Genomic DNA, 27,411 nt, shown 5'->3' on the forward strand with positions numbered 1-27,411 from the left:
ACATTTGTTGATCATGCAGGCCACCACTCAAGTGCTAGTCCCATCAAGCACCTTCTCAGAACCCCTGTGAGATGCGGCAACCAAGGCAGCACTGCGTAAGGGTCTTCTTCACATAAATGTGGCTAGGAGGTTTGGTGGGATGCATTAAATAGGGTGGCAGCTACCATCCCCTCAATGCGTTAGGGCTAACCCTCATTCCTAGCCCATTTCTCTATAATACGTCCTTCTCTGGTAGCGTACCATTGACGTGGCCCCTCCATCTGAGGGAGGGATCTCCTCGGAATTGCCCTTGCCTCCTCGGCGCTTAGCACGACACGTGGCAATGCTACTTTACCAAACTGCTGCACCCCACACATATATTATAAAGAAAAGTTAAACTAAATTAGAGTAAAGAAAAATATACATTTTGAGATATTAAAAATTTGTTCAGTAGCCTTCTCAAGGTAAGATTTAAAAAAAAAAAAATCATGAAACCAAAAATAAATGCAAAAGAGTAATAGGATCCTAAAAATCAACTAATTTGTGTTGTGTTCAAAAAATTTATACCATAAAATGAAAGTATGCCCAATTCTCTCACTATCTTCCATTCATCGATAGTGCAATATTAAGACATAATGTGGACAAGTACGTATGAATGTGTCTTATAGATGATTTAAAACCATGGTAGAATATAATTTTATATTACGCACTAAATATTCTCTCTACTTATATACCCAAGACAAAAACTATCCAATCAAATTATCCAAACCTAAATCATATTTAAGCCTCTAATTTAAAAAGAAAAAAGAAAATAAATTACTCGTAGGGATCTTGGTGGCTTGATGGTGGTGGAAGGCCAGTATGATGGAGGTGTCGGTCTCTCATATTCCTCTCTCTCTCTCTCTCTCTCTCACAAATGCTTTGTCAATCTTAGGTCTTTTATTTTGGTAAGAGTGAAACATTGTGTTTCATTTAACAATTCATAACATTTTTGTGTCTCTCTATCTCTCATTAGTGCTTTATCTGGTTAATTATTACTATTAGTCTTTAATCAATTATTTATTTATTTTTTTGCTTTTGATTTTAATACTAAAACGGTGGATATGCTAAAAGATATGATGATGGGAGAAAGGTGTGTTGTAAACTTAGACAATTAATGAGAAATTAATGAGATAATGGTAAAAATAAGTTAATGTGAACTTTTGGGTAACAGTAAAAAAAGACTTAATGAAAAGAGGTAAAAGAATGTTAAATGCAAAATTAGAGCATCACATAGCAGGACCTCATGCATTCTCGCATGAGGTTTCTACTTTTATATATATATATATATATATATATAGATATAGATTAGAACACTTGATAACTTTTTATTAAATTAATATTTAATAATCTCACCGTTGGATTATAACTTCTCACCCTTTATTATTGTTAGAACTCTAGAACACTTAATAACTTTGTATTAAATTAATATATTAATAATCTCACTTTGGATTATAAATTATCATTTTTGTATCTTAAGGTTATAGTAAATAACATCAAATTAACATGAAATGTGGCATAATAGTAAAAAAAAAGAACTTAATGAAAAGAGGTAAAAAAAATGCTAAATGCAAAGTTAGAGCATCACATGATAGGACCTAATGCAGTCTTGAATGAGGTTTCTACTTATATATATATATTAATAAATTTTTATTAAATTAGTATTTAATAATCTCACAGTTAGATTATAAGTTCTCACCCTTTATTAAGGTTAGAACTTTAGAACACTCAATAACTTTTTATTAAATTAATATTTTAATAATCTCACTTTGGATTATATATTATCATTTTTCCTTACTACAAACATGCCACATTTCTTGTTAATTTGATGTTATTTACTATAACCTTAAGATACAAAAAAAAAAAAACATAAATTTTTAAACATTTTATGATAATATAATTAATAATCACTCATCATATTAATATTTCACAAGCATGGAGGGTATAAGGAGATAATGTAATCTAATAGTTGATTTATCAAACTACTCTTTCAATGAAAATTTTGTTGGAGATCAAAGCGGTAAACAATAAAATAAACGATGTGAAAACAAGGAACTTCAATGGCTTAGAGGCATGATAAGATTGTTGTCCTTAAACAATATTTTCCCCCACATAACAGTTGCTAATGGATGAAGGAAAATTTCCCTAATATAATTAAACCTTTTGGGCTTTACAAATATATATATTTGAATACCCACAAATTTCTAGTGTTTCTAAAATTTATGTATATATAGACTATGAAAGAGTCACAAATAAAGTGTTATGATTGTTAAAAATTAGGTAGAAACGATCTCTCAATGTTCACAAACATTTAAAAACCAAGTGTGCAACTCTTGGCAATAAATTCTGTAGAAAGCGCAATTTTTACATAATCACTTTTCGAAATTAAACAAAAACTCTCGGTAGACTCTTGATCAATTGAAAAACACAATTTCATTCAACCTAACATCTACCCAAAGTCTATCAAAAACACTATAAATTAATTCACTTTCCACTTGCTTTTCTATTGTTTCTTTCAAATATCTCTCCTAAATAGATAATAGCACTCTTCTACTTCCAAAGTGAGATCAAATAACATTTTTCCACCATTAAAGTGGGATCAAACTTGAATTACAATATACTTGGATATACAAAATATCATGTATAATTACACCATGTGTGTGTCTATTGGGGGGGGGGGGGGGGAGGGGGTCTGAAGGGACAATATTTAGAAGAAAGTTACTACAATCCACCACATGCCAACTCAAAAGATTATCCACATTTTATTTTAGTCACATGACCTACTTACTAAACATATAATTTTTTTAAGTGTAAATCATGCAATTTAGCAGACGTGAATAGTCTTATGAATTATTAAAAATGGGTTAGAGGAGATTATTTCAAACTGAGGTAAAGTTTCTTAAGTATTGTATTTTAAGTTCTCCAATTGAATTTAACCATGTGGTTGCATTACCAAAACTTTGAAGGGATGATAATTGATGCACACTTATCATTATTTGTATTCATCATTATTTCTTTATGAATTGTGTCAAATTGTTGCTACGAATTAACCACCTATCAACTTGTTTACAGAGTAATTTGTACTTGTGTATACTATTTATATTGCAACTACAAAATGGGCATTTTTTTTGTCGTTAAAATTAATATTAATTTTAACTATGTTAGATTTCATCCATTATGGGAACTATTTTGACATATATAATATCAAAAGGTTAGGGATTCAAGCGATATTATAGATCATTTTGAAATATGGGACAATTGTTAGAGACCATAATAATAATTAAACACCGGAGAAAAAAAAAACACGAGTCAACTTGATCATCCCATTATCACTGCATACTCTTGGTGCGATAGTCACTTTATAAGTATAAGTGTTTGTAGGGGGTGGTGGGGGTAAGGGACAGAGTTCAAGTCTTCAAGAGAGAACTTTACACACATATACACTTAGGTTAGGCTAAAATAGATTCTATCTTGTATATTAAAAAAATAAAAAATAAAAACTTGATCATCCCATTGATTTAGGAGTAATTATTAAGTATTCATAGAGTACGATGATACAATGCTCCTTCCTACTACATTTATGGTAGGTTCAACTGATTAAATTCATTGTGAGATTTATCATGAATGTAAAAAGAGAGGGCATCACATCACTGTACTCCAGTACATAAGAATTTTACTTGATTTATTAGGTCTGATTTAAGTTAATCTATTTTTTTATTTTGAAAGTTATCATGATTTTTGAGTAAAATTTGTAACGTGACTTTGCGTTGGACTTAGAATCTCATTCCTTACCATGCAATTTAAAATGTAAACTCTGATTCCTGAAACAATAATGCTAGTATATCATACATTTTCACACTCTGTCACAATTGTCCTACATGGCAGTCTGTGAATGGTGGAAAAAAAGTCTATGTGATAATGACAAATAACCGATCATAATTTGTCATATAATATAGTTGTAGCAAAATGTGTGAAAGTGTGTGGTATTAACATTATTGTTATTGGGTATTTACATTTTACCCTCCTGATTTGGATGAGTTAACATTCACATTAATAGTACTAAAGAATTTAATTTTTGGCAACTCAAAAAGCTAGTTTTATCTATTTTAAATACCACATTTTCTAATCACTCGCATGTACTTTTATTTTTTTTTTAATCGCTTCATCTAAATATATATTTTTAACGAATAAACTACTTTTTTAATCATTTTGTAAACAGTATAAATTTTTAATTTTACTAGTAGCAGTGTTCTGAATACTTAAAAAAATAAACATTATAGCTATTAAAATGTGTCTGCCTCTATCTGATTTTAGTGGCCTTGTCAAAGGCGCATAAGGCGACGTCGTTTTGCTGCTACTGCTGCAAAGTTCAAACTTTGTTGTTTTTTTCCCAGTTATTGTGTCATGATGAGGGTTTTGGGGTTTATCAATGGCCTCCATAAACACAAAGGTATTGCCAAAATCAAATTCAAAGCAAACCCAGTTGGCTTCAATCAATTTCGAAGCAGAGGATTATCGGACTCCAAGTTTTTCAATGGCAATGATTCTGTGCTTCCGGTTCTTATCGTTGGTGCTGGACCGGTTGGTCTCGTTCTCTCTATACTACTTACCAAATTGGGTATGCATCTCTGACCCATTATGTTATTTTTCATGTTCTTTCTCTTGGTGACTTGTTTGGTTGCCCAGAAAGTGTGGGAAGTGAAAACGAAATCTGGGTTCTTGCTTTTATTCAATGTTCTGTTAGTTTTAAATTTCACCTTTTGTTTTCTGTAAAGATAAAGATTGTGTTTTTTTTTTTTATGATGGGGTAGTAAAAAAATGTGAATAATGAGAGTGTAAAGCTTGCTGGCAATATTGGTGTTTTTTTTATTTTTATTTTTATTTTTACCGGGAATTGCCATTCATTGAAACATTTTTGGATTTCCCTTGCGCTTTGATGTGAGTGATGCATTTTAATTATATGCAAAATTTTTATGGTCTTTTTAGGTGTCAAATGTGCAGTTTTGGAGAAAGGCAAGAGTTTTTCTAAACATCCACAGGCACACTTCATCAACAATCGAACAATGGAGGTTGATTATCATACATGAAAGATAAAATTCATTTGGGCTGGTTAAAAATAAGCTCTAAAAAAATTCTTTTGTTTGCTAGGCAGTCACTTTATGGGTTCCAATTTCGTTACAAATGTTTTGATTTACTTATCAGGTGTTTCGAAAGATAGACGGGCTGGCAGAAGAGATCCAGAGGTCTCAACCTCCTGTAGAACTATGGCGAAAGTTTATATATTGTACTTCGCTTTCTGGTTCTATTCTTGGTTCAGTGGACCATATGCAACCTCAAGGTGTGATTGATCTCTTCAGTATTTCAATATTGCCACTCATAAGGCAATTTTCTTATGTTTAATTATTGCATGACAATCAGCCTTCCTTGTAGATCTGTAGAGATTAAATAATGGGATGTGCTTATTTTTATATGTGAACTGTGAAGTCGTGGCCTTCGAAAGATTAAGCATTACCTGATTCTCTTGTTTCTTGGAACCAGATTTTGAGAAAATTGTGAGTCCTATCTCTGTTGCGCACTTCTCGCAGTACAAGTTAACTGCATCACTACTTAAGCAGCTAGAAGATCTTAGTTTCCATGTTCATACATCAGAATCCTTTGAAGGCCTTAATCGTAGGCCCCTCATGGGACAGGAAATTTTAATGGGGCATGAGTGTGTATCCATTGATGCCACTGGTCAATGTGTTGATGTCACCGTTGCTTTCCTCAAGGAAGGTAAGTGTATGGAGAAGAATGTTCAGTGTAATATCCTTGTTGGTGCTGATGGTGCAGGAAGTACCATACGAAAGCTTGTAGGAATTGATTTGAGTGGTGAGAAAGACATGCAAAAGCTTGTCAGTGTTCATTTTCTGAGCAGAGACCTTGGACAATACTTGATAAATGAGAGACCTGGTATGCTATTTTTTATCTTTAATACTGAAGCCATTGGGGTCCTTGTTGCTCATGATCTCAAGCAAGGGGAATTTGTATTACAGGTATTGCAAGATTAGATAACAACACTATTTTAATCTGCACCATTTTCAGAAATTTTAAATTACTGGCTGCTCATTATCTTACAGATGCCATTCTATCCACCTCAGCAAAACATTGAAGATTTCAGCCCTGAGGTACTTCTATGCACTACATATATATGAATAAAAAAAAAATGAAACAAGATAATTCTATTCTTAACATTGTTAGTGTCCTAACTTGTCTTCTCAAAGATAAAGGACAATTCCCATTTAGTTTGAGAAAGTGAGAAGCTATTAGTTACACTCCTGATACTTTACATGTGATGAACATGCTGGGCATTTGTGAGGCATAGTTATGAAATTTATTGTTAGTTTTTCTGTGAAGGATTCAACTTTTTGTAGATATGCAAGAAGTTGATATTCAAATTGGTCGGCCGAGAGCTTTCAGACATAGATGTGATCGATATAAAGCCATGGGTGATGCATGCGGAAGTTGCTGAGAAGTTTGTATGCAATGACAATCGAATAATACTAGCTGGTGATGCTGCTCATCGGTTCCCTCCAGCTGGTGGTTTTGGTTAGTAGCCCTCTTTTTGTATCGACAGAGCAATTCCTCTAGTCTATATGATGAATTTTTTTCCCCCAGAAGTTCGTAGCAACATTGTGACTTATAATACATCAAAGTTACACAGAAAAAATCATGAATCCTTAGGTGTGGGATTTTATTTATTTATTTATTTTTATGCAATAAAATTGTTGGGAAGAACCTGTTGTAACACTTTGTGACATGTGCCTCTCTAAGGATGCTCAAGTTGCTAGCTTTAAGCTTTTGTTTTGGTGGACGTGGACTCTAGTAATGCATTGTAATGTGACATGCATTATTTATGGTGTTAACACATGAGGGAAAGGCTGTGTATTATGAAGCTACCATATTGATATGTTTACACTTTACAGCTTATTTGAGGTTGTATGTGAATTTGAGACAAAATATTTTGGGGTTAGGATGTAGGATTTAGTGACATCTATAGACAACAAACTCTTGTTTTTGAAATGTATGAAGGACCTTTTTGTAGTGTACAAAAATATTTAAAATGTTCATGCATGTGGAGGTCAACAACTATTTATAGCGCAAAAGTGCTAATAATTCAAAGTTTTCTATATGCTGTGCAACTGATGGTTAACTGAGTCATTACGTTTTCATGCCTTCTCGTAATCAGAAGTCATAGAAAGTAACAAGATCAGAGTTAAATACATATAAACATAGTATTGGATTGGATCTTGTACAGTAATGAAACCAGATGGCCTTTTAGGCAGGACTCAAGAAAAGGGTCCACGTCCTGCTTGATGATACTACTTGTGGCAAGGGGAGGACTATTCCTAGTTATTTTGGTTAATAGCGAAGAAAAATAATCAGTTGAGCAATTTTACATGACTTTTGCAGGAATGAATACTGGCATTCAAGATGCTCATAATCTTGCTTGGAAAATAGCTTCTGTTGTAAAGGGTATTGCACCATCTTCAATACTTGAAACTTATGAAACGGAACGTAAGCCGGTATTACTTTCTTCCACATTTTTATTTTGGTGCATGTTGCAAATTTAATTTTTAATTTAAATAAATTGTTAATTTCTATTATTCTTCATCATCAGATTGCCATCTTCAATACGGCACTTAGTGTGAAAAACTTCAGAGCAGCCATGTCAGTTCCAGCTGCACTTGGTCTTGATCCAACTATTGCAAACTCTGGTAATCAATAAATATAGCCGCTGATTCAAGCCTTTTGGACCCTGAGATGTTTTCACTTCCTTGTTCATTACTCATCAGTGACATGTAGTTATAATTGTCCCTTTTGCTGGAATTGCAGTACATCAAGTCATTAATAGTGGAGTTGGTTCTGTTTTACCTTCTGGACTACAGAGGGCAATTCTGGATGGAATTTTTACAATAGGCCGTGCACAACTCTCTGAACATCTTCTGAATGAAAGCCATCCGCTTGGATCTATGAGGCTTGCTAAATTAAGACATATATTTGAAGAAGGAAAGAGCCTTCAACTCCAGTTCCCTGCCGAGGATCTTGGTTTCAGGTGTAACCTCTATTCAATTTCTATCTTTGGTGCAGCTACTTCATTGAAAATTCTAAAAGTTGATTTCAACCTTGTGCTGAAATTCCTGATATGATTCGAAAATTTAACTAGTCCTAGACTCCTAGTGTTCTGTTGTTGTAACTAATATTGTGGCTTTGTAGAAACATGCCACTTTCAATTGACAGATCTGATGAATGGATCATCAACCGAATGAGCGTTATCTTTATAACTATCTAATTCTAGGCAACTGATTTAGGTATCGGAAGGGAGCACTAATTCCTGAGAGTGACAGTGTGCTGGGTGCCCCGGAACTGCCTACTGGTCGTCGGAGGGATTATGTTCCTTCTGCAGACCCAGGGTCAAGGCTGCCCCATATGAATGTGAAGGTGTTATCCAATTTATCAAATGAGGTATGTAGTCACTTTTGTTTTGTTTCCATCTGATAATGTTTTTAGAGGGAGGAAATAATCTTGCTTGGAATCACCTCTAAGGGTCCTTTCATCATCCCAGATGTTAGATTAAGATCACTATTTTAGAAACCGGGAATTCTGTGTCCCAGTTGCTCATCCACCAATTAGAATAAATTTTAAAATATTTTAATGGCACGTGTAAAGCTCGTGGGTGCTCAAGTGCTTATCAATGGTAGCATGTCGTGTTTTCCATTTTTATAAATTTATTAAATTAAGTTTTTTTTTGTAGGAGATCTGTTCTACGCTTGATCTTGTATCCGGAGACAAAGTTGAGTTCCTTTTGATTATTGCACCAGTTGAAGAGTCTTATCATCTTGCTCATGCTGCATTCAAGTTGGCTAAGGAATTTGAAGTTTCTGCTAAGGTATGTGTTTTATGGTCTGCTGATAGTAAAGGAATTGAAGAAGGAAGTAATGCTGCATTGACACCTTGGGAGAATTATGTAGATGTTGTGGAAGTTAAAAGGTCATCCACTTTACCATCATGGTGGGATATCTGTCAGATGACCGACAAAGGAGCGATCCTAGTTAGGCCTGATGAGCACATTGCTTGGCGTGCAAAGTGGAGAGTTGTCGGGGATCCTATTACGGAGATGAAAAGGGTTTTTTCTGCAATATTGGGTGTAGATGCAACCAAAAGATAGGAAACCATATACTAACACTATGACCTGTATTTGAATTCTGCACCTGCTTTGGAAGGAGATGTCTTACCTGCAAGTAGCCACATACCTCTTGCAATCTGGATGTGCAGGCCTGATTGATTTATTCTTTCATGAGATAGCCCATTAAATTTTGAATAAGTATAGTGATATCTTTTCCATGGTTGTTGAGATGATAAACTGAGTGGTGGGTAATAAAAGTAGTGTTAAGTGGTGAGTTTATATTAAAGCAATTGTTCACCGCTCAAAACTTGCTGTCTTATTAAGTTGTGAGAAAAAGTTGTATAAGAGCTATTTAGTTTTTTGGCTGGGAATAACCACAATATATTGTATATGTTTCTGCCATTTTAAGCTTTCTAATGCCATAAGTAGTGGTATATATCAATATGCGATATATTCGGTACCTATTTAACCTTTTGTTTAGTTTATATTCTGTATATTATCCTCTCTCTCACAGCTTGTGTAGGTATAATTATACAAATTCCTTTAACCTTTTGTTTAGTTTATATTCTGTATATTATCCTCTCTCACAGCTTGTGTAGGTATAATTATACAAATTCCCTGTTGTAAATAAGCTCAAATTTGTTTAATAAGAAAATTAATCAAGCTTAAATGTAATCTAGCTTGTTGATGCATTCAAGCTCGAATTATATTCGGAATAAGATTTTAAATGTATAACATTGAATTTTTACTACCCCAATTGGTATTTGTACAGTTGCTGGTGAGTGATCGGCTCAGAAATATAAAATCAAAGTCTTTGAGATTGGACAGAGCCAGATTTATTACTGCATTAATATTTAACGAGATTTAGGAAAAATCTTAGATAATTCGTTTGCTTTTTTCTTTGTTTTACATTACCATTTCATATTATATAAGGTTAAGGAAGATTATTAGATGTATCATGTATGATTTCTGTTCGTTTTAAATATCGTTCATGGAAAAGATGTAGCAATTATTTCTGTTCGTTTTAAATATCGTTCATGGAAAAGATGTAGCAATTCTAAAAACGAGAAATAAATGGGAGAAGAGTATTGCCGCATGCAGTTATGGTGTTGGCGTGTGTGTTTTCTCTTATCTCATCACCTATATATGCGTGTGTATGTGTTTATCAAATAAAAAAAATGGGAGAAGGGAAAAAAAAAACCTCACACGGGTGAACCCAGTTTCAGTACCAAATAAAATAAATATGACAAAATGATACAATCAGCTATGAAAGGAGATTTCAGCAAGCGGGAGTTACTTTATTCATGCTGTTAGAAATTGGAAGTCTTTCCTTTGGTGGGTGTATATTTTCCTGAGCTAAAGAGATTTAAGATTGCAGGATCAGACGTTAAAAAAAGGACCAAAAGCATCCTTATTTCATGCCCTTAGTCACATATTATACAGTCACAAAACATTGCTTCAAGTCATCCAAATAACTTTCTACTGGTAATAACATAAGCATTGGTGGATCTTGAAGTTGCTTTTACAAAGGGATTTTTACAAGGGTCACAGAGACCAAAATATGGTTCAATGCCTAGTAATATCAAAGCAACAATTGTATTGTCCTCAAATTGGCATTGTACAAGCAAGATTCTTCCTTTTTTTTTTTTTTTTTTTTTTTTTTAAGGTTAAAATGGTTTTGTTACATCAAACACCATTCAATCAATCAGATTACACCTTCTGAATGCTAGGGTTTATACGAAAAGAGAGTAGTTCAATACAAGAACATGCTAACAAGATTATAAAATTTTGTATTCAAATGTGAAATAGCCACTCTTGGCAACGGATCTGCTGAGTTGCAATTCTGTCCAACTGCTTAATCAGAGATGCTGCTTGATGATATCCATGATCTACTAGAGCAGCAAGCTTATCTGGTAAACAGGTTGATCAAATGGCCAATAACTCCCGTGACAATCCCAAGCAAGCAGCCAGCAATAACCTGTAATCAAACAATTATATAAAAGAATGACAACCACCACCAACATAGAAACAATTCATTTCACAGCTTCTCTTCAAGGTATGTTAATTATAAATAGGATCTGGATCCTCAAATCACAACTTGCAACTCTGTTCCTTGATAAGCTAAGGAGTTGAACCAAATGATACATTCCTAGAAAGTGAAAACTATAACCATCTAGAAGTACTAATCCTGAAGGGACCAGCAATACAGCAATATGTCATATTAGGCACACTGTGAACTCAATATAAATGAGTTTTAATCTCATATATGGGATAATATGGTACATGATGCTAAGTGAAGTCAGAATTTCTAAGAAAATAGCATTTAAATTCTCTGAAGTCTCAGCTTTTGACAATTTAAAGCTAGGAACTGAATAGACATACTTACATTGAAGAAACAACTTATTTTAACAATACAATCCTGTGCAGTCTACAGAGCAACTATTGTTTGTGGGGATATTAAGATTATCAAGTATCTTCATCAAAAGAATATCCATATAATTTTAACAGAACATGGCAGGTTAGGGAAGTTAGAAACATCATAATCTCAATCAATGAAGAACAACTCAAGTTAAATGGATGTTCTCAAGATACATAGACTAAAATTCCTTGAATTCTAATAAAGTATCATCTGGATCTACCATCCAATCATAGAAGGCAGCATACCTGAGGAGGGGTATGACCAAGAAGTTCACGCAATGGTCTGCTCTCAGCCAGAGGATGCTCGGCAGGAAGTTCATATACAATTTGATTCAAAACCTAAAGAATGTCCAGTTTGAATACATGAAACAAATTAGCTAAAAAGAAAACAAGACGCCCATGTATCTCAATGGTATCAAAATAGCTGTTAATTGAAAGCATTCCAAAAACAAAAGCTTCTTTTAGAATTCAATTCTTAGATAGGACTTAGGAGTTAAGAGAGTCATGGGAGAAAGCTTGTGGGAGAAACAAAGAGGAGAGGGATTGGGGAGAGGGGGGAAGGGGTTGTGGAGGAAGAAAACCAAGATAAAGCATCAAACCTCTGCTTGGCGTCCAGCATGTAATCTCACACCAGTGGCATCATACATCACCTGCCATGAAATTCTCTACATCAGAGATCTCCCCACATTACAGATAACGATCCTTATTTCACATTGTTTGAAAATACTTTTAAAGGATGCAAATAAATAACAACTAAAGCTGAACTTCAAAATAAATGTTCAGATGCTATAGTAACACAAGTTTTAAAGAAATATCTATGAGGGTTATCATTAGCCAATCATATGTAGATGCAGAGAGGGGATCATACAACACATGCTAAGACCAATGCAGTTGCAAACACAGATCCTCCAAAGCCTTCTTGGAACCCGACAGCTGCAGCGAGAGCTGTAACAGTCGCAGAATGAGATGATGGCATTCCACCAGACCCGACAAGTTGCTTGAGATCCCATCGTCTTTCCTTATACCTGCAAATCTATAAAGATTAAGACTCTTAGGATAAATTAAAGTCAAGCAGGACTGCCGCATCAATCTAAGTAGAAGCATAAGAGTCACATATAGCTAGAAACCCCTTTAACTAAGCTAATCAAAGCATTCAGACAAGCTTGCAACTAGAAAATTGAAATCTAACAATATATCTAGAATTTGCCGAATATATTAAAGAACTCTCTACCAACATTCATTTTATCATATCATATTTATAAGAACCAAATGATTATTAGTATTAGGTAATTAGAACATCAACCAACCCATGGAATCCTACTTTAGTCTTGTACCTAGCCATCCTTGCCCTCGTTCTATCATGCCCGAAATGGCTGTTTCGATCATCGGCATATGAAAATTCAAGTCAATGGCACCAATACAATAAAGCAATACCCAAAAAAAGAAAAAGAAAAAAAAAAGCCATCATTAGAACATATATGAGCTAATGCATTGACCTCACAAGTCAAGTCATTTGGAGAAGTCATAGCAAGTTAGCAACAACCCATTACTTGATGGGGTTAATGGAATTAAACATGGCTAAATGTCACCCAAAAAAAAAAAAAAATTGAACCCAATGAAACTTGGGACTTGAAAAAGAAATTTATTAAATTGACTTCATAAGTTTCTAAAACAGTTCATATTCATTTCAAGATCTGGGCAAGGCCAAATCCGCTTAATAAGTGCGCTACAATCACAGAGCAAAATCACAATAAATTTAATCTAAACAAACAAACCCCATCATAAAAAATTGAATTGGATTATTGTAAAAAGAAAACGAAACCCAAGTCAGATCCAATATAAAGAATCACAGGGAAGAAGAAAAACCCAATAAAAGAAAACAAGAAAGAGAGAGAATAGAAGTAGAGAAAATACCAGGAGGTGAAGACCTTGATGAATTGGGCCATAGCGAAAGCTGCGAGAGCAGAAATGAGTGGATAATTCGTAAAGATTGAGGATGACAAGGACGAGGAAGACGATGAAGCCGATGTAGCATCCATCTCTCTGTCTCTCTGTCTTTAGCTCTCTACAAAATATTAATCAGATATACAAAGAAAATATACTCTGTACAATTTTGTGGGTTTTTTTGTAATTGTTGGTAGTGAAGAAAACAAAATTAAAAATTTTGGAGAGAAAAGAAAGTTGGTGGAAGTGAAAGGAGGAGGAAAGGTAGGACTGGTTGTTTTGGTTGTTTTTTTTTTTTTTTTGGGGTTTGAGAAATATATGTATGTATGTATATATAGAACGATCTGAAACTCTGAAAAACAAAGCGTTTGTTAAGGTGGCGAGTCCAAGTGGGAATTTGAAGAAAGATTCTTGTTGTTGTTGTTCTTGTTGTTAAGGCATTGGATTTGTTTGAGGAGCTGACATGTTTTTGGTTTTGGTTTTGGTTTTTGGTTTCTTGTTCTGTGTTCTTATTAACTAACGGTCTTTGCTTTCTCTCTCTCTCTTATTAGGTTCCAACTGAATATGCCTCCCTTGCTCACTTCTCTAGAATATACCCCAACTTCCCTCTTCTTCTTTTTTTTTTTTTTTTTTGCCATTCACATTTTATTGTCACATTGAGTTGAGGTGGTAACCATTTTCATTTTCCCATCGGTCATTTTGTGGGTTTATTTATTTATTTATTTATTTTTGTGTTATTACAAGATCCAATGTATGTAGAATCATGTAGTGGGGTGTGGTATAATCAAATCTTATAATAATGACTACGTTTACCCAAAAAAATAAATCCAGTAAAAAATAAAGTGAAATGGTTTTCTCAATTCTCATCAATATTTAGGGTAAGTAGATGATAGTTTTTACAACTTCTTTAGAGATGCGAACGTGCAGGCAATGTCCACAAGCACATACCAAAATACAAAATGGTCAAGTCAGAAGAGTAACAAGTAATCATGAATTAAAAAACCCAAGGCCACGAGGCATCATTAAACCCAGTGAATGTTATGTTAAGGAAAGGCAGTTTTATTTTACCTAAGACCCAATAAAAGCTTAGATCGCAACAAATACGTGTCATTACTTGTTAGAGCCGCCAGAAGACTCATTAGTTTTGCCTTTAACTTCCTACAATACAATTCAACACCTAAAACCCATTTCTCTCTTTTTCTTCTTTTTCTTTTTTCTTATTCTTTTTTGAAAAGAGAATAAAAAAAATCAAAGCGTGAGACTATTCTATTCTCTTATCAGTATTATTTTGTAGGTAATTTTGAAAAGTTCATTAAATAAAACTTAGGTTTTAATTCAACCTGAGCAACTTCTATTGACATTAGGCCATAACAACCTCTTGCGTGTATATTACAAAACTCGGATAAATGGCTTTTGACTGTTGAGCTGGTTTATTTTTTATTTTCTATTATATATATATATATATATATATATATATTATTAATGTATAAACAGAAGTACAATAAAAATAAACAGTGGACATTTCCAGATTTATTGGGACTGTAAAAATGTGAGCATCTTTATGAAAAAGCCAAAGTCATATTCCTTTTAGACCAACAAAACCTGAGTGCCGTTTGTGCACATGGAAAAGCTCAAGTCTAACTTTCAAATCTTAATAATTTCCATAGTCATCAAATTTCAGTTCTTACATATGTAGCTGTGGGCCTGTAACCATTGTTATTTCAAGCCCGTGGTGTTTGGAGCACATAAAAGGCTGTAGACAACTTAAGAAACAAAGATGGTAGGGCTAGAAGAAAAGAGATCCTACAACTGTTCTGCCATCTGATCACAATAGCTTGCTTCAAATCCATGTCATACTGATCCAAATAGATTTACTTCTTCTACAGGTTCATAAAAAAAAGTTAAAGACGGAACAATTGGATCTTTTTTTCTTGGAGTGCTTATCGCCAAATGGTATAAGGTTAATGCGTGCCTTGCCGTAAAAGCAGGGTTCATTTTACAATACACAGTCCTGAGCTGAATTGAATTTGTATCCTTCTTTCATTGTATAGTGAGACAAATGCGTTTGTAAATGTTTTCATCCAGATCTTGGATTTATTTACCATTTCTGCCACAAAACAATATCAAAAGCCAACAGTAACAGTTAATGTCTTAGAAGTTAAAACACTGCCAAGATATGACTTCACATTTCATGTGTCATAATTAGTGTTGAATGCACATTATACCTCATGAGTTCAATGCCTTACTAGCTATGCACACTAGTAGAGTAGACTCAGCCAAAAACAATTTTTGTAATATTTTAGAAAACCAGAATTTGAAATACAGGTATAAACAGAACAGAGATACCATTGTAATTTATAACATAAATAAAAACCAATGAAGCCATCATTGTCCTATTATCTGTTTTACTTTTTTTATTTTAAAATTCACTAGTCGCAGATTTCGCGCATTGCGCATGATAATATTTTTAGCGTGGTCTCATTAAATTTTTTTTTGCAGTAAGGACTAATTTAATAAATAGTAATGCATTTCATAATCATATTTTCATTTGTTTTAGTGACAATCACAAATATAATATATAATTTTTTTATACCAAAATGAAAACAATATAATTTTTCTCAGGAATTCAAAAGGTTGAAAAAAATATTAACTTTTATAATAAAAATTATTTATAACATTTTGTGTATCATTAAAAAGTAACTAAAATTTGGAAATTATTTTTAGTTTTAAAAAAACTTTTTCAAATCTAATTTTTTCTACCATACAATCAAAATCGCCTAGAAACATATAAAAAAATGAGCAAGACTTAAGTATAGTACTTAAGTGTTATTTCTTAAGTTCCCCTTTTAAGATTTTGTCATATGGATTTTTTCTCATGGAAAAGAAGTGTATTTTTTAGTTAAGTAGCCACATGACTGAATCTTAAGAGGGAAACCTAAGGAACAACATATAAAGTTCTGTACCTAAATTTTGTCCTAAAAAAATATTATAAAATTCAACTAAACTACAATTCAAATAAAAAAGAAAGGTAAAATATAAAACTCACATCAAAGTCAAATTCATTCTCCCAAATGTGTAAAACATATCAAATGTGACGTGATCAAGCCAAATATTCAATGCATAATCAAATTTAAAAATCAAATTTAAAAATCTTACTCTACTACACATAATGATTGTAATCAAGCCAAATATTGTGTTAATATTGTCATAATCTAATCTAACATCTAATCCAACATGCGAAATATAAATAGATAAATAAATAATTTTAAACTCAAAATTGAATTTGTTTTCTTAAAAATCTCAAAAAAATACACTAATGAGATAAGGAAGATGAGCAATACAAAATATTCGTAAATGCTTAAAAACAATTACTCATGCATCTAAAAACATCATATAATAAAGATATAACAATTTGGTGCTAATCTGTTAAAAAATATATTTATAAATAGTGAAAGAAAACTGCACAAAGACCATTTTAATTCTTCAATTGCACTAACTGTTCTTCATCATACTATCCAAACTATCCTGCTATTTTGCAAATAAACTAAAGCCTAACAATAACACAAAATATGGACATTATAATATGGTTTTCTCCCAAATCTTGTCAACAACATTAAAAGTATTTAGTGTTGCAAATAAAATGATAAAAAAAATAATACTTGCACCAAGGAACACATATGAGTTAGTCAATAATAGGACAATGGGTGTACAAACTTCATAAAAAATCCAACAAAAAATGTATTAAAAAAAATATGAGAGAGAGAGAGAGAGAGACGACCTTTTTGTGTGGGAAAATAAAATATGCATAAAATGGGAGAGAGTGACAAATTTATAATAAGGATTAGAATAAGAAGAGACAAAATAAAAGAAGATAAAGGGGCAAAATTATACATAAAGTTAAAACCGTCTAAAGAGGAATATGTATAGACAATACTTAGTTATATTATTTAAATTAAAGTAGATAAATATGTAAAGTTAAAACCGCCTCAGATGAATTTGTAAAGCCAATATATTTACATATTTAATGTCAAAAAAATTAAAAGTAAAAAATAAATATAAAAAAATAATGATGTGGCAATGACTTAGAGGATGAGGTGGCTTAATAGGAGCGTAGCAACAATAAATACAACGCTTCAGCTTTTAGATATATATAGATATAGATGAGTTTCTTTATTTTTTCAGATGTGAAACATAAACTTCCTTATAGATATAGATGAGTTTCTTTATTTTTTCAGATGTGAAACATAACTTCCTTATTCATATATTATAACTCTGACTCTTTGGATTTGGATGTTCCATACAAGTAAAGGAAGAAAGTAAATTAGTCAATCATGCACACATTCTTCTTTTTATTTTTATTTTTATTTATTTTTATATTGTGTTACAAGATCTTGTCTACATATATCGCTATTCACGTATTCTTCAAAGTTCAGTGTTGTAAATTTTTCATGCCTTGTAATGGATTTGTACAGTTAGGCAAAGTAGGTGTTGGCAAAGCCTGACTAATACATTAACAGAGATTGGGACAAAGAAAGGGGGAACAGCTTACCTGTCATAAGTTAACATCTTTATACATTGATAAGAAGTCTAGGATTTACTCTTTGGTGTTGTATATTTGCCTCCAAACAGCGAATGCTTTACAAGGACAAGAAGTCTAGGAACATCTGTTTCATATCCCAAAGAACAATTAGTTGAAGAAATGTGAAATTAGCTAAATATAATTTTCGCCATTCTATTACCTAAAGAGGCCCCGTAGTTTAGTTGTATATCCTGAAAGATTAGAGTGCTTCCTTCCCAGCATAATTCATGAGTTCTGCTTTTGCTGCTTCCATTAGCACCTGGAAGTCTATTTGTGTATACCTTCCCCTGAGGAACAGAATTAGCATAGCCAACTCAGTTTCCACCTCAGTGAAGAGTTTCAAGCCATTACCACACACCACAAATGGTTCACATGAGCACACTGCTATGCAAATGGCTCAAATGCAATAACACAGAGTAAAGCTTAATTAACCTAAGACTTTGTCCCATGTGGGAGATTTAAATAACTGTAAAGTAAAATCACTAAATTTACAGGTACAGGTTAATTTCACACTATTATTCATTGCATCTTCTCTGGAACAAAATAAGATGATTCCATTTTGATTCAACCTCACAAACATTAAAATTTGTCATGGGTCCACAGACCTAACTCTTTCAAGGCTCATGCAGGATCACATTTATTTTGGGCCAGAATGTGATTTCCACATGATATTAAAAGCTTTTAAAGGAAATCATTAAAAGGGGTATATATTGATGTTTTCAAATACTACCATAAAATTTGAACTGATGAAGAGCTATGGGTAAGAAGGAAAAATATTATCGTAACTACATTTCCATGTGCTCCTCGAATATGATTAAGTATTAAAAAAGATGAAAATCCCTTTCTTGGCAATAATAGACAGATTCCATTAATTTGGTACAGGAGACGTCCTAAGAGAAATCTATCAAAAGATTGGTCCACCTTGCACTTGATAGAAGAAGCAAGAAAATTATACTTTGACAATTGCTTGATTCAAACTGACATCATCCAAGATATAGGAGTCAGTCTTTCTTTATATATTTACTACAAGCATATGAACAAAAGAAATATAGATAACATATCTTTGAAGTTATGATTTGTTCCACAGTGTTAAAATGGCTTATCCTCATCAATGATGATTGGTGTGAACCCCCACCAAAAGGTCTAACACAATGAATTAATGGAAAGTATTTCAGTGGAAAGTGGAAAAAAGGTTTGTTTTGAGTTACCAAAAATGAGTTTTGGACCAAATCATAGAAGGATAGGATGGGCTTGCAATTCCATGCATTATTCTTGCAACAGCTCTGGGGTTGAATTTAACGTGCGAGTTACTCTGTAGAAAGACCTGTTATTTCAAGAAAAAGAAAATAAAAAATTCTGATACTACCAAACATGATTGCCATTAATACAAAATCTAAGCACCCCAAATAACTACTCACCTTAATGTCTGCTCGCAAAAATCGGCTGCACAAGTAAATGATTATCAGTATGATGAAAAAGCATCTACAAACAGTGCGATTCACATTTCTTAAAGTTTACACACCCAAGTATTATATGGTATTATAATAAAAGTCAAGGCAGTAAATATTAATATCAACCTGCTTTGACCCATCTTATTAGAAATGTCAGAGTTATCTTCATTAAAGTAACCCAAAATCTTCTTCTGCAAGCATGGTGTATGCTGAGAACCAAAGCAACCATGCTTCTTCTCACACACATTTGCTGCAAAGACTGCAGCATTAAACATTGTGTCCAACTTCCGTACCTAATCCATGAAAAGCAGAACACTTATGTAGATCAAAACAGAAAAGAGCAAAGAAAGGAAAATACAAAACTACACGAGCCTGCAGTACAGGCCAATCAATTGGCTATCAAAACTCACGAAGAACAAGCATGCCATGTGTTTGATTATGTGACTAGACCAGTGGTAGCATCATTGCAAACTGCTTAACATTCTGGATGGGCTACAAAAATTATAAGGAACTGCTGCACTCCTAAAGGAATTTTGACTTGCACTAAATGGCACTTGAGCTATTCCCGCCGCAACCCCCTCCCCCCCCCCAAAAAAGAAGAAGGAAAAAAACATCAATAATTATATTAGGTTCTTTAAACCCAGATGTTCTATTATATGAGCCATACAACAGAATCCATCCATAGTCTAATTAGATTGACTCTGCATTAAATTATTCAGCATTTCTTAAACAACAATCAATGTCTTACAACAGAAAAGACACTTTTCTTGTATAACAGCCATCAGAGATATACCATAATACTAGGTCGGTATGTTTTGAATCACTTGTAACAATATGATCAAATGTAAATGGAGCTTATGAAAGGAAATTCCACCAGTAGCTACACTATGTTTAATATTTATACGTAATGAAATTGAGAAACAGTTTCTAAACTGTTAACATTAAAATCAATCACCTTACAAGTTTCGACTTCTGATAACCATTTTGTAAGATGTGCTGACAGAGAACAAAAATCACCAGGTACTTTCATGATTGTATAACAAAATGCCATGTCCTTCACCTCATATGTTATTTCTCCCTTAAACTAAGATAACAAACAAACAACAAGACAATTAGTTTCATAAACATTAACTGTAGAAGAAAATGAAACATGAAATAACTTTGTGTAGCTTAAAATATATAACAGAGAATGAAAAATTGATTTGCTTTTGAACAATGTCAACCTTTAGATTCTGCAACTGATTTGATAGGTCAATTGCTGTAATTCCAATGCTATTTGCCACTGTGGGTATGTCAAACAGATATTGCCCTTGCTTAGCTTCAGATCTGAAAACAAAATTTAGCATAACTCAATTTACCTGAGTCTCATGAGCAAGAAATATTTGATTGCTGTAATCAAAACTATAATGTATACTCACTTCTTAAGAATTGCTGCAACAACCCTATTTATTTCAGCTAGCAACACTGGGGAAGTCTGCTTGATGAAAATACCACTATCTTTAAGCATCAATAAATGAGAATCAACATGGTAACAAAGATAAACATATATTGAAAGCATATTTGCCAAGCACCTTGTGGAAATTTAAAGTACAAGTTACATTTAGTTGTGGAAGTAAACGCAAGTATTGGACTTCACCCAACTCTAAGTTCGTAAGAAGTGTCAACATCACCTGCCAAAGCAAAAACAAGCAACAAGCATTTAGCTCACAGGGCTATGCCGGAGGGAATTCAACCAGGCACTTTATTGTTATTCACAGTTATTACGCACTAAGAAGACACCATACTGGTCTGTATGTGCGGGTCTGTGCAATGTGAATTTAGAGGATACAGTCATAGGTGATATAGTCCTGGCAAATGTATATGGGATAAAAGAACTTAGCTAATAGTCAATGCCCACAACTTCAGCTGCTGCATGCCAAAAGGACCTTGGCTTCATGACTCATATCACTAACATAAACTGTTCCTGGCTCAAAGTGGATTGTTTCATAGTTGGTCAGGTACTGGTTAAGACGACAGCCTTCTTTGGATTAGTGATTAGTCGTGCATTTTGCTAAGGTTCCAAGTTAGGTGAATAAAAAAGAGAAGTAGTTGTTAAGAAGCTTTACTTGGGGAGAAAGGACCCTAACTGAATAAATAAATAAGAGTACCATGACAATTCACATATCAATCTCAACAAAACACTATAAGACATCACCAAACAGGTATCTTTCATCAGAACAAGCATCTCCACCTCTAAATAAAAAGATGAATACATAACCTTTTTTACTCACCCAGGTCAAAATTTATCCTAAATGTTTGGATCAATCAATAATTTGATCATAATAAAAAATTTTCTAATCAACATAATACACTGACTAATTTAAAAGAACAAGAAAATTGTGAAATGATGCCAGAAAAAACCCTGCACAAAATTTATCTGTAAACATCAATTACTACAAACTTCAAAATTTAGAATATTGATACAGAAAAATTACAAGGACCGGACCTCTTCTTTCATATCAAACATGCGGGATGCTGACTCTTTGACTAATGAACATATTTTCCCATGCGAATTCTTGTCATTGAAAACTTGATTGAGAAATTTGTTTACCGCATGTTCATCTACGCCTTCACTGAAAACAAAATACTGTAAATGAATTCTAACTTGACAAAAGGCTTATATAAATCAAAATTAATTGTCTAGATACAATTATATTTGATTACCTGTGCATAAGACTACGAAGTTTGAAGTATGTGTCATCATCAAAAAGTAGATGGCAATAGGACAACCTCCCATCCCTTCCAGCACGCCCAATCTCCTACACAGTGTGATATTAATTTCATAAGTAAACAACATTTTTTTTAAAAAATCCTGCCAAAAAACCAGTTGTTAAGAATCAAGTGTACCTGAACATATTCCTCCAAGCTTTCTGGCAAGCTGTAATGAATTACCTGAAACAGATGGAATTAGGAAGTTTTTACATTGATTTCTATATGATAGGGCCATGCAGGAGCATGCATATTTCAATGGAAAGATATGTCATAATGGACCGCTAAATGTGTGGTACAAAAAATACTGAGTAAATCAAGGATGCCAGAAGTTCCATAAGGATAACCAATCCATATTAACAGCATGTGTGCATAGACAAGACGAAGACATTCTAAAGATTCCAACACCAGATTATTGACTCCACTTTAAGAGTCTAACCATAAAAAACCTTTACTTCAGAAAATATCATTTGTTTCAGATGGACTCAAAACTTGTGTGAAGGAGACTTCCAGGAAGCTTGGAGCACAGGACGCAACACATATAGGAGTAGCTCTGTAGCTATGGACGCACAATGAGTTTCACTATAATATTGGCACTCCATCCTAGTGGAATACTTTAATAAATGAAACAAAATTTGCCCTGTTTGGCATCAGTTCAAAAGAATAAAATGCAGAGAAACCACAATGATCACGTTTAAGGTTTTTCTACTTACAGCTCCAACATCCTGCTTGTCAAGCCCCATTCCAAATGCCACAGTTGCAACAATCTTCCATAACAAGTACAAGTCAATGATTCAGACAAGAAAAAGTTGTATGTGCTACAATATAAAAGTGCCAACAAAATTGAAAAAAATTGAAAATTTTGAAAAGACATAATGCAGATAAATTTCAGACAACAGGCTAGAGAATAATTTTCTTACCACTCTAATTTTGTTCGAACAAAACAATTCCTGTGTACGGCTACGGTTTTTTGCAGGGATACCACTGTGATAGCTCTAAATAGCAGTTCCAATTAATATTGTCAGGGTTGCCATTAATATTAAAAAGCCACATAAAAGTTGAGTATCATGCAACTGAGAAAGTGAAATTCCAACCTTTGCCGAGATATTATTATCACACAAGTAACTGCTTATTAGATCAGTTTCAGACTGCAAAACCAAAATGCAAGTATTAATTGTCATCTAATCTATGAAAATTATGAAATGCGTATTAACATGAAGTTTAACACCATCCATCCCAACAATACTTAAGTGCACTCTGGTGATCTGAAATTGCAAGCTCTGGAAGCTAATGGACGATACAGAGATAACCCCTCCTCCCCTTCCCCCCCGCCCCCAAGCAATTGCAATAGTTGATCTTCTAAACAGTGTTACAGAATCAAGAAATCATGGAGTGAAAAAATAAGATGCCATAGGCCATGATATATATTAAACATAAAATTTTACAAGCGTACCTGAAATTTGCAGTATATGATGATGCTCTTGACTTCCTTAAAGGGAGAAGACTTCATCAACATCAGCAAATCTTTCATTCTATTATATTCATCACATCCAAGGTAATAATGGGTAAATTTAACAGATCTATTCATTTAAGCCAAAGAAAGATGAAAATCAGATATTAGACAAAAGATAACCATTCACACTTGCCTATTTCCACTTAAAGATACTGACAATTGTAAATTTTCCCTTAGTTGTTCTTTTTGAATCAGATTGGTTTGCGGAATGGCTAGAGCAGACATAACAGCATTTAATGTTGTGACTGTGGCAGTAGCAGTCATTGCAAGAATGCATCCAACGTTTAGTCTGTCATGAAGCATAGATGCCCTGAGCCTCATGAATGAAGGCCGGAAATTGTGCGACCTGTTTTATCCAAGAAATACACATACAACTTTGAATTTTAGCTGGAAAACAGAAGACTACTAAACATGATTCTGATTAGTGTAAACAGTGAAATAACCAACAAGCCAAAACCCAAGGAGACAAAAGGCAGTGCAAGCACTCACCATTCAGATACACAGTGAGCTTCATCAACCACAACAAGTGAGATCGATAAATTAGTAGAAACTACTGACAAGAATTCCGCGTTTAAAAATCTCTCCGGTGAGACAAATAGCACCTGAAATAGAAACCACAAAACCTCAGCTTTTGGTAATCCTGCAAGTGGGTGTGGAAATCGACTACATTTTAACAACCCACAATGCAGTGATTTTAGCCACAAAATTAGCCATATAATTATCACCCCTCGAAGCTAAAAAGCATACATATTGTGATAAACTCACCTTTATGGCTCCTTCTTGAAGCTTCCTCAGTGTCTCGGAAACCTCTTCAAGTGTCTAAAACATTGAAAAAACACACTAATCACACAACCAATCCAAGACCATTTTGGCACAAAAAGAGACATCATTAGTTACCTGACTGCTACAAAGAAGACCACCCGGAATCACAGGAGGCAGCTGTCTCAACTGATCAATCATCAGCGCGACCAAAGGACTCACCACCAGCGTTAACCCCGGCAAAACCATTGCCGGCAATTGATAACACAAAGACTTCCCAGCCCCAGTTGGCAAAACCAGCATCGCGGATTCTCCGGCCAGCACCATCTTGATTGCCTCCAACTGCCCATCTCGGAACGAATCATAACCATACACCAAATTCAACAGCTTCAACAAGTTCTCATCCGAGGCCTCATTTCTCGCTGCCAATGCCGCCTCTTCGATCAATTGGGAATCGAATTTCGCTCTCCCACACTCCTGTTTCTGCTTCTCCTGCTCGGTTTCCACAACCAAACCATCTTCTTCACACGCATTCTTCTCATCTTCACCTTCGCCTTCGCCTTCAACTTTTCTCTTCTTTTTTCTATGAAATTTTTGACTGCTAGAAGAATAAGAGCCATAGATATTTCTTCTGGTTTTGCCTTTATTGGCAAACTTTCGCCTTTTTCCATTCAGGTTAAGCTTCACGAAGTTCCCTTCATTGCCGCACTTTCGCAACTTCGCCGGCGGTAGGGGCGGGTTACTTCCGATCAAATTGGAGTGTCTTTTAACAATTCTGTGCGAGTTTGTGGAATTCGTAGCTTCCGAATTGGACTGGAAATGATCGGTGACAGTAGTGTTGGGTTCGAGAGGCTCGAAATTGAGAGAGGGTTTGTTGAGTTTGGAGAAAGAGGCGGAGTTGGAGAAGTGGCGGGCGGGGAGGGTTTGTGCGGCGGAGATTGGGGGGTGGTGGTGGTGGTCGGAGGTGCGGCGGAGGATTTGGAAGGGGAGAGTAGAGAGGGGAGAAGGAGTGGGTGAAGTTGGAGGTGAAGGTGAAAGCGAAGGTTTGGGTTTGGGGTTTGGGATTGGTGGTTTTTTGGGTTTAAGGCTAGGTTTGGATTTTTTTGAGGAGATAGGAGAATGACGTGGCGGCGGAGGAGGCGGTGGTTGTGGAGGAGGATGATAGGGGTCTCGTGGAGGAGTGGCGGAGATGTGAGAGCCATCGGAGTCTGAATCAGACTCCATTTTTTTTTTTTTACCGTTTATGATAGAGATTTGCTGAGAAATTTTAGAAGGAACTAATCATTTTGGATCTCTCTACTTTACTACTGTACGTTTTGCTCTAACTTTCCCGCCAAATTGTTTTTGGAAATTTTATTTTTATTTTATTTTTATTTTTAACTTTGAGATGGAATACCAATAATTCCCCTTTAGTAATATTTCATTTTTTTTTCCCCTTCTTTTGGGGATAAATATAATTAATACTTGTGAGGTTTGAGCTAATGCTAGGAAGGTTTGAGACTTTTTCAAAATTAACCAATTTCATCCCTAATCACTTTGAAAATGAGGAGAAAAATGAGAAAATGTTTAAGGACCAACTTGGCTACTTTTGAAAATTCTTGGACTTGACGGGCATTAGTCCATATCTCAAGGGTACCACTTCTTTTAAAATGTATTTGACTTACTGACTATTTGTTGTTGTAGATACCATATTTTGTTTGTCCTCAATTTGCGAGTCGGACTTTGAAAATTCCAAAAATATTAACTTTTCTCCAAAAAGCCGCGAAAACATCTAGATTAATGTGGTGCAACTCATTTGGACATCGGAGCACTCAAAGTGTCATTTCAGGTCAAATTGACCAAAATGCCCCTAGTTAACCCTAGGTCGACCAAAATTCAAAGGTGGTCAAAATCATCCCAAAACCTAAGGGTGTCCAAGAGTCGAGTCGGTTCGGGTTTGGGCTCAACCCGGAACTGACCCAACTCTGTCGGGTACCCTAGGTAGACCGAAAGTCAAAGTCGGTCAAAATCATCCCAAAACAACAAATTTTCATGTTTCTAAATCAAATCTAGGTATATTGAAAAGAAAGAACGTATGCATGAAAAATGCATGGACATGTGACATGCCAAATAAAATACATCATGGGCTCCGCCCAATCCAATCCTACCAGCAAATAACCAATTTGCACACATCTAAATGCATGATAATATAGTTATAATGCTCATGGAATGCAATGTATGATATTTGAAATTCATCTAGGCAAAAACCCATCCCAAATTTTCACAAAAACTCAACACTTTTGAAAAAACCACAAAAATTTTCAAAAACTCAAAACCCTAGGTATGAATGCATGAAAAGAACACGAAGAAAGAGAGAAAAAGAGATCATACTAAGAGATTTGAAGTAAAGAGGTTGAAAATCACGTGAGATGAAGGTTTTGAGAGAGAAGAGAGTGTTTGAGAGATGAACAGGTGCAGATAGATCGAGAGAGATTGAGAAACTGAGATCTGAATCATGCTGAAGCAATATATAGAACCTCAGTAAATCTCGACAGATAGAGGTGTCGAGAGGTATCGAGACAGGTGTTGAGGTAGGTGTCGAGAACATAGGCATCGACAGATGCAGCTATCAAGGAGGTGTCGAGAAACCAAACAACAGACACACAAAGAAGCTTGATCGATCCACCAGCTATCGAGAAGCTATTGAGAGGTCAGGAGGTTTCTCGATCGATCCACCAAGCTGTCGAGAAGTCATCGAGAGACCAGGAGATTTCTCGATCGATCCACTAACTGTTGAGAGGTGTCGAGATTGCGATAAGATACAACTGATGAGCTCGAC

General features: G+C 34.4%; 3 protein-coding genes across 6 annotated transcripts; 1 reads left to right on the forward strand and 2 right to left on the reverse strand.

Annotated features, from left to right (window-relative positions):
- Positions 1-4,339: 4,339 nt before the first annotated feature.
- LOC142627034 (uncharacterized) lies at positions 4,340-9,645 on the forward strand. Of its 2 annotated transcripts, none has more exons than XM_075800811.1 (11): positions 4,340-4,636; positions 5,005-5,087; positions 5,221-5,356; positions 5,557-6,050; positions 6,135-6,182; positions 6,429-6,603; positions 7,468-7,580; positions 7,676-7,772; positions 7,891-8,110; positions 8,367-8,520; positions 8,810-9,645. In XM_075800811.1, the coding sequence occupies exons 1-11, from the start codon at positions 4,423-4,425 to the stop codon at positions 9,221-9,223; spliced, it is 2,148 nt and encodes a 715-aa protein (XP_075656926.1). In that variant the 5' UTR covers positions 4,340-4,422; the 3' UTR covers positions 9,224-9,645. The 2 variants fall into 2 exon arrangements, with proteins under 2 accessions (XP_075656926.1, XP_075656928.1); XM_075800813.1 differs by having other exon boundaries at positions 8,813-9,645.
- A 1,069-nt stretch (positions 9,646-10,714) lies between these two features.
- Positions 10,715-14,108, reverse strand: LOC142629872 (uncharacterized). The gene is made up of 5 exons (XM_075803916.1): positions 13,514-14,108; positions 12,468-12,624; positions 12,199-12,249; positions 11,846-11,938; positions 10,715-11,159 (listed from the first exon to the last, which is right to left on the reverse strand). The coding sequence occupies exons 1-5, from the start codon at positions 13,636-13,638 to the stop codon at positions 11,088-11,090; spliced, it is 498 nt and encodes a 165-aa protein (XP_075660031.1). The 5' UTR covers positions 13,639-14,108; the 3' UTR covers positions 10,715-11,087.
- A 1,187-nt stretch (positions 14,109-15,295) lies between these two features.
- LOC142627337 (ATP-dependent DNA helicase Q-like 5) lies at positions 15,296-25,866 on the reverse strand. Of its 3 annotated transcripts, none has more exons than XR_012842810.1 (21): positions 24,732-25,866; positions 24,600-24,653; positions 24,324-24,436; positions 23,968-24,180; positions 23,775-23,853; positions 23,416-23,469; positions 23,242-23,316; positions 23,035-23,088; positions 22,460-22,504; positions 22,277-22,371; positions 22,059-22,185; positions 21,145-21,243; positions 20,992-21,047; positions 20,797-20,899; positions 20,529-20,657; positions 19,700-19,866; positions 19,541-19,565; positions 19,331-19,446; positions 18,283-18,409; positions 18,093-18,207; positions 15,296-15,423 (listed from the first exon to the last, which is right to left on the reverse strand). XR_012842810.1 is itself a non-coding variant. In XM_075801177.1 (20 exons), the coding sequence occupies exons 1-19, from the start codon at positions 25,815-25,817 to the stop codon at positions 18,322-18,324; spliced, it is 2,778 nt and encodes a 925-aa protein (XP_075657292.1). In that variant the 5' UTR covers positions 25,818-25,866; the 3' UTR covers positions 17,892-18,207; positions 18,283-18,321. The 3 variants fall into 3 exon arrangements, 1 of the variants encoding a protein (XP_075657292.1); XR_012842809.1 differs by lacking the exon at positions 15,296-15,423 and adding an exon at positions 15,515-15,650; XM_075801177.1 differs by lacking the exon at positions 15,296-15,423 and having other exon boundaries at positions 17,892-18,207.
- Between the last annotated feature and the right edge of the window lie 1,545 nt (positions 25,867-27,411).

The sequence above is a fragment of the Castanea sativa genome, chromosome 3 (genome assembly GCF_040712315.1).
Source record: "Castanea sativa cultivar Marrone di Chiusa Pesio chromosome 3, ASM4071231v1".
NCBI classification, from domain to species: domain Eukaryota; kingdom Viridiplantae; phylum Streptophyta; class Magnoliopsida; order Fagales; family Fagaceae; genus Castanea; species Castanea sativa.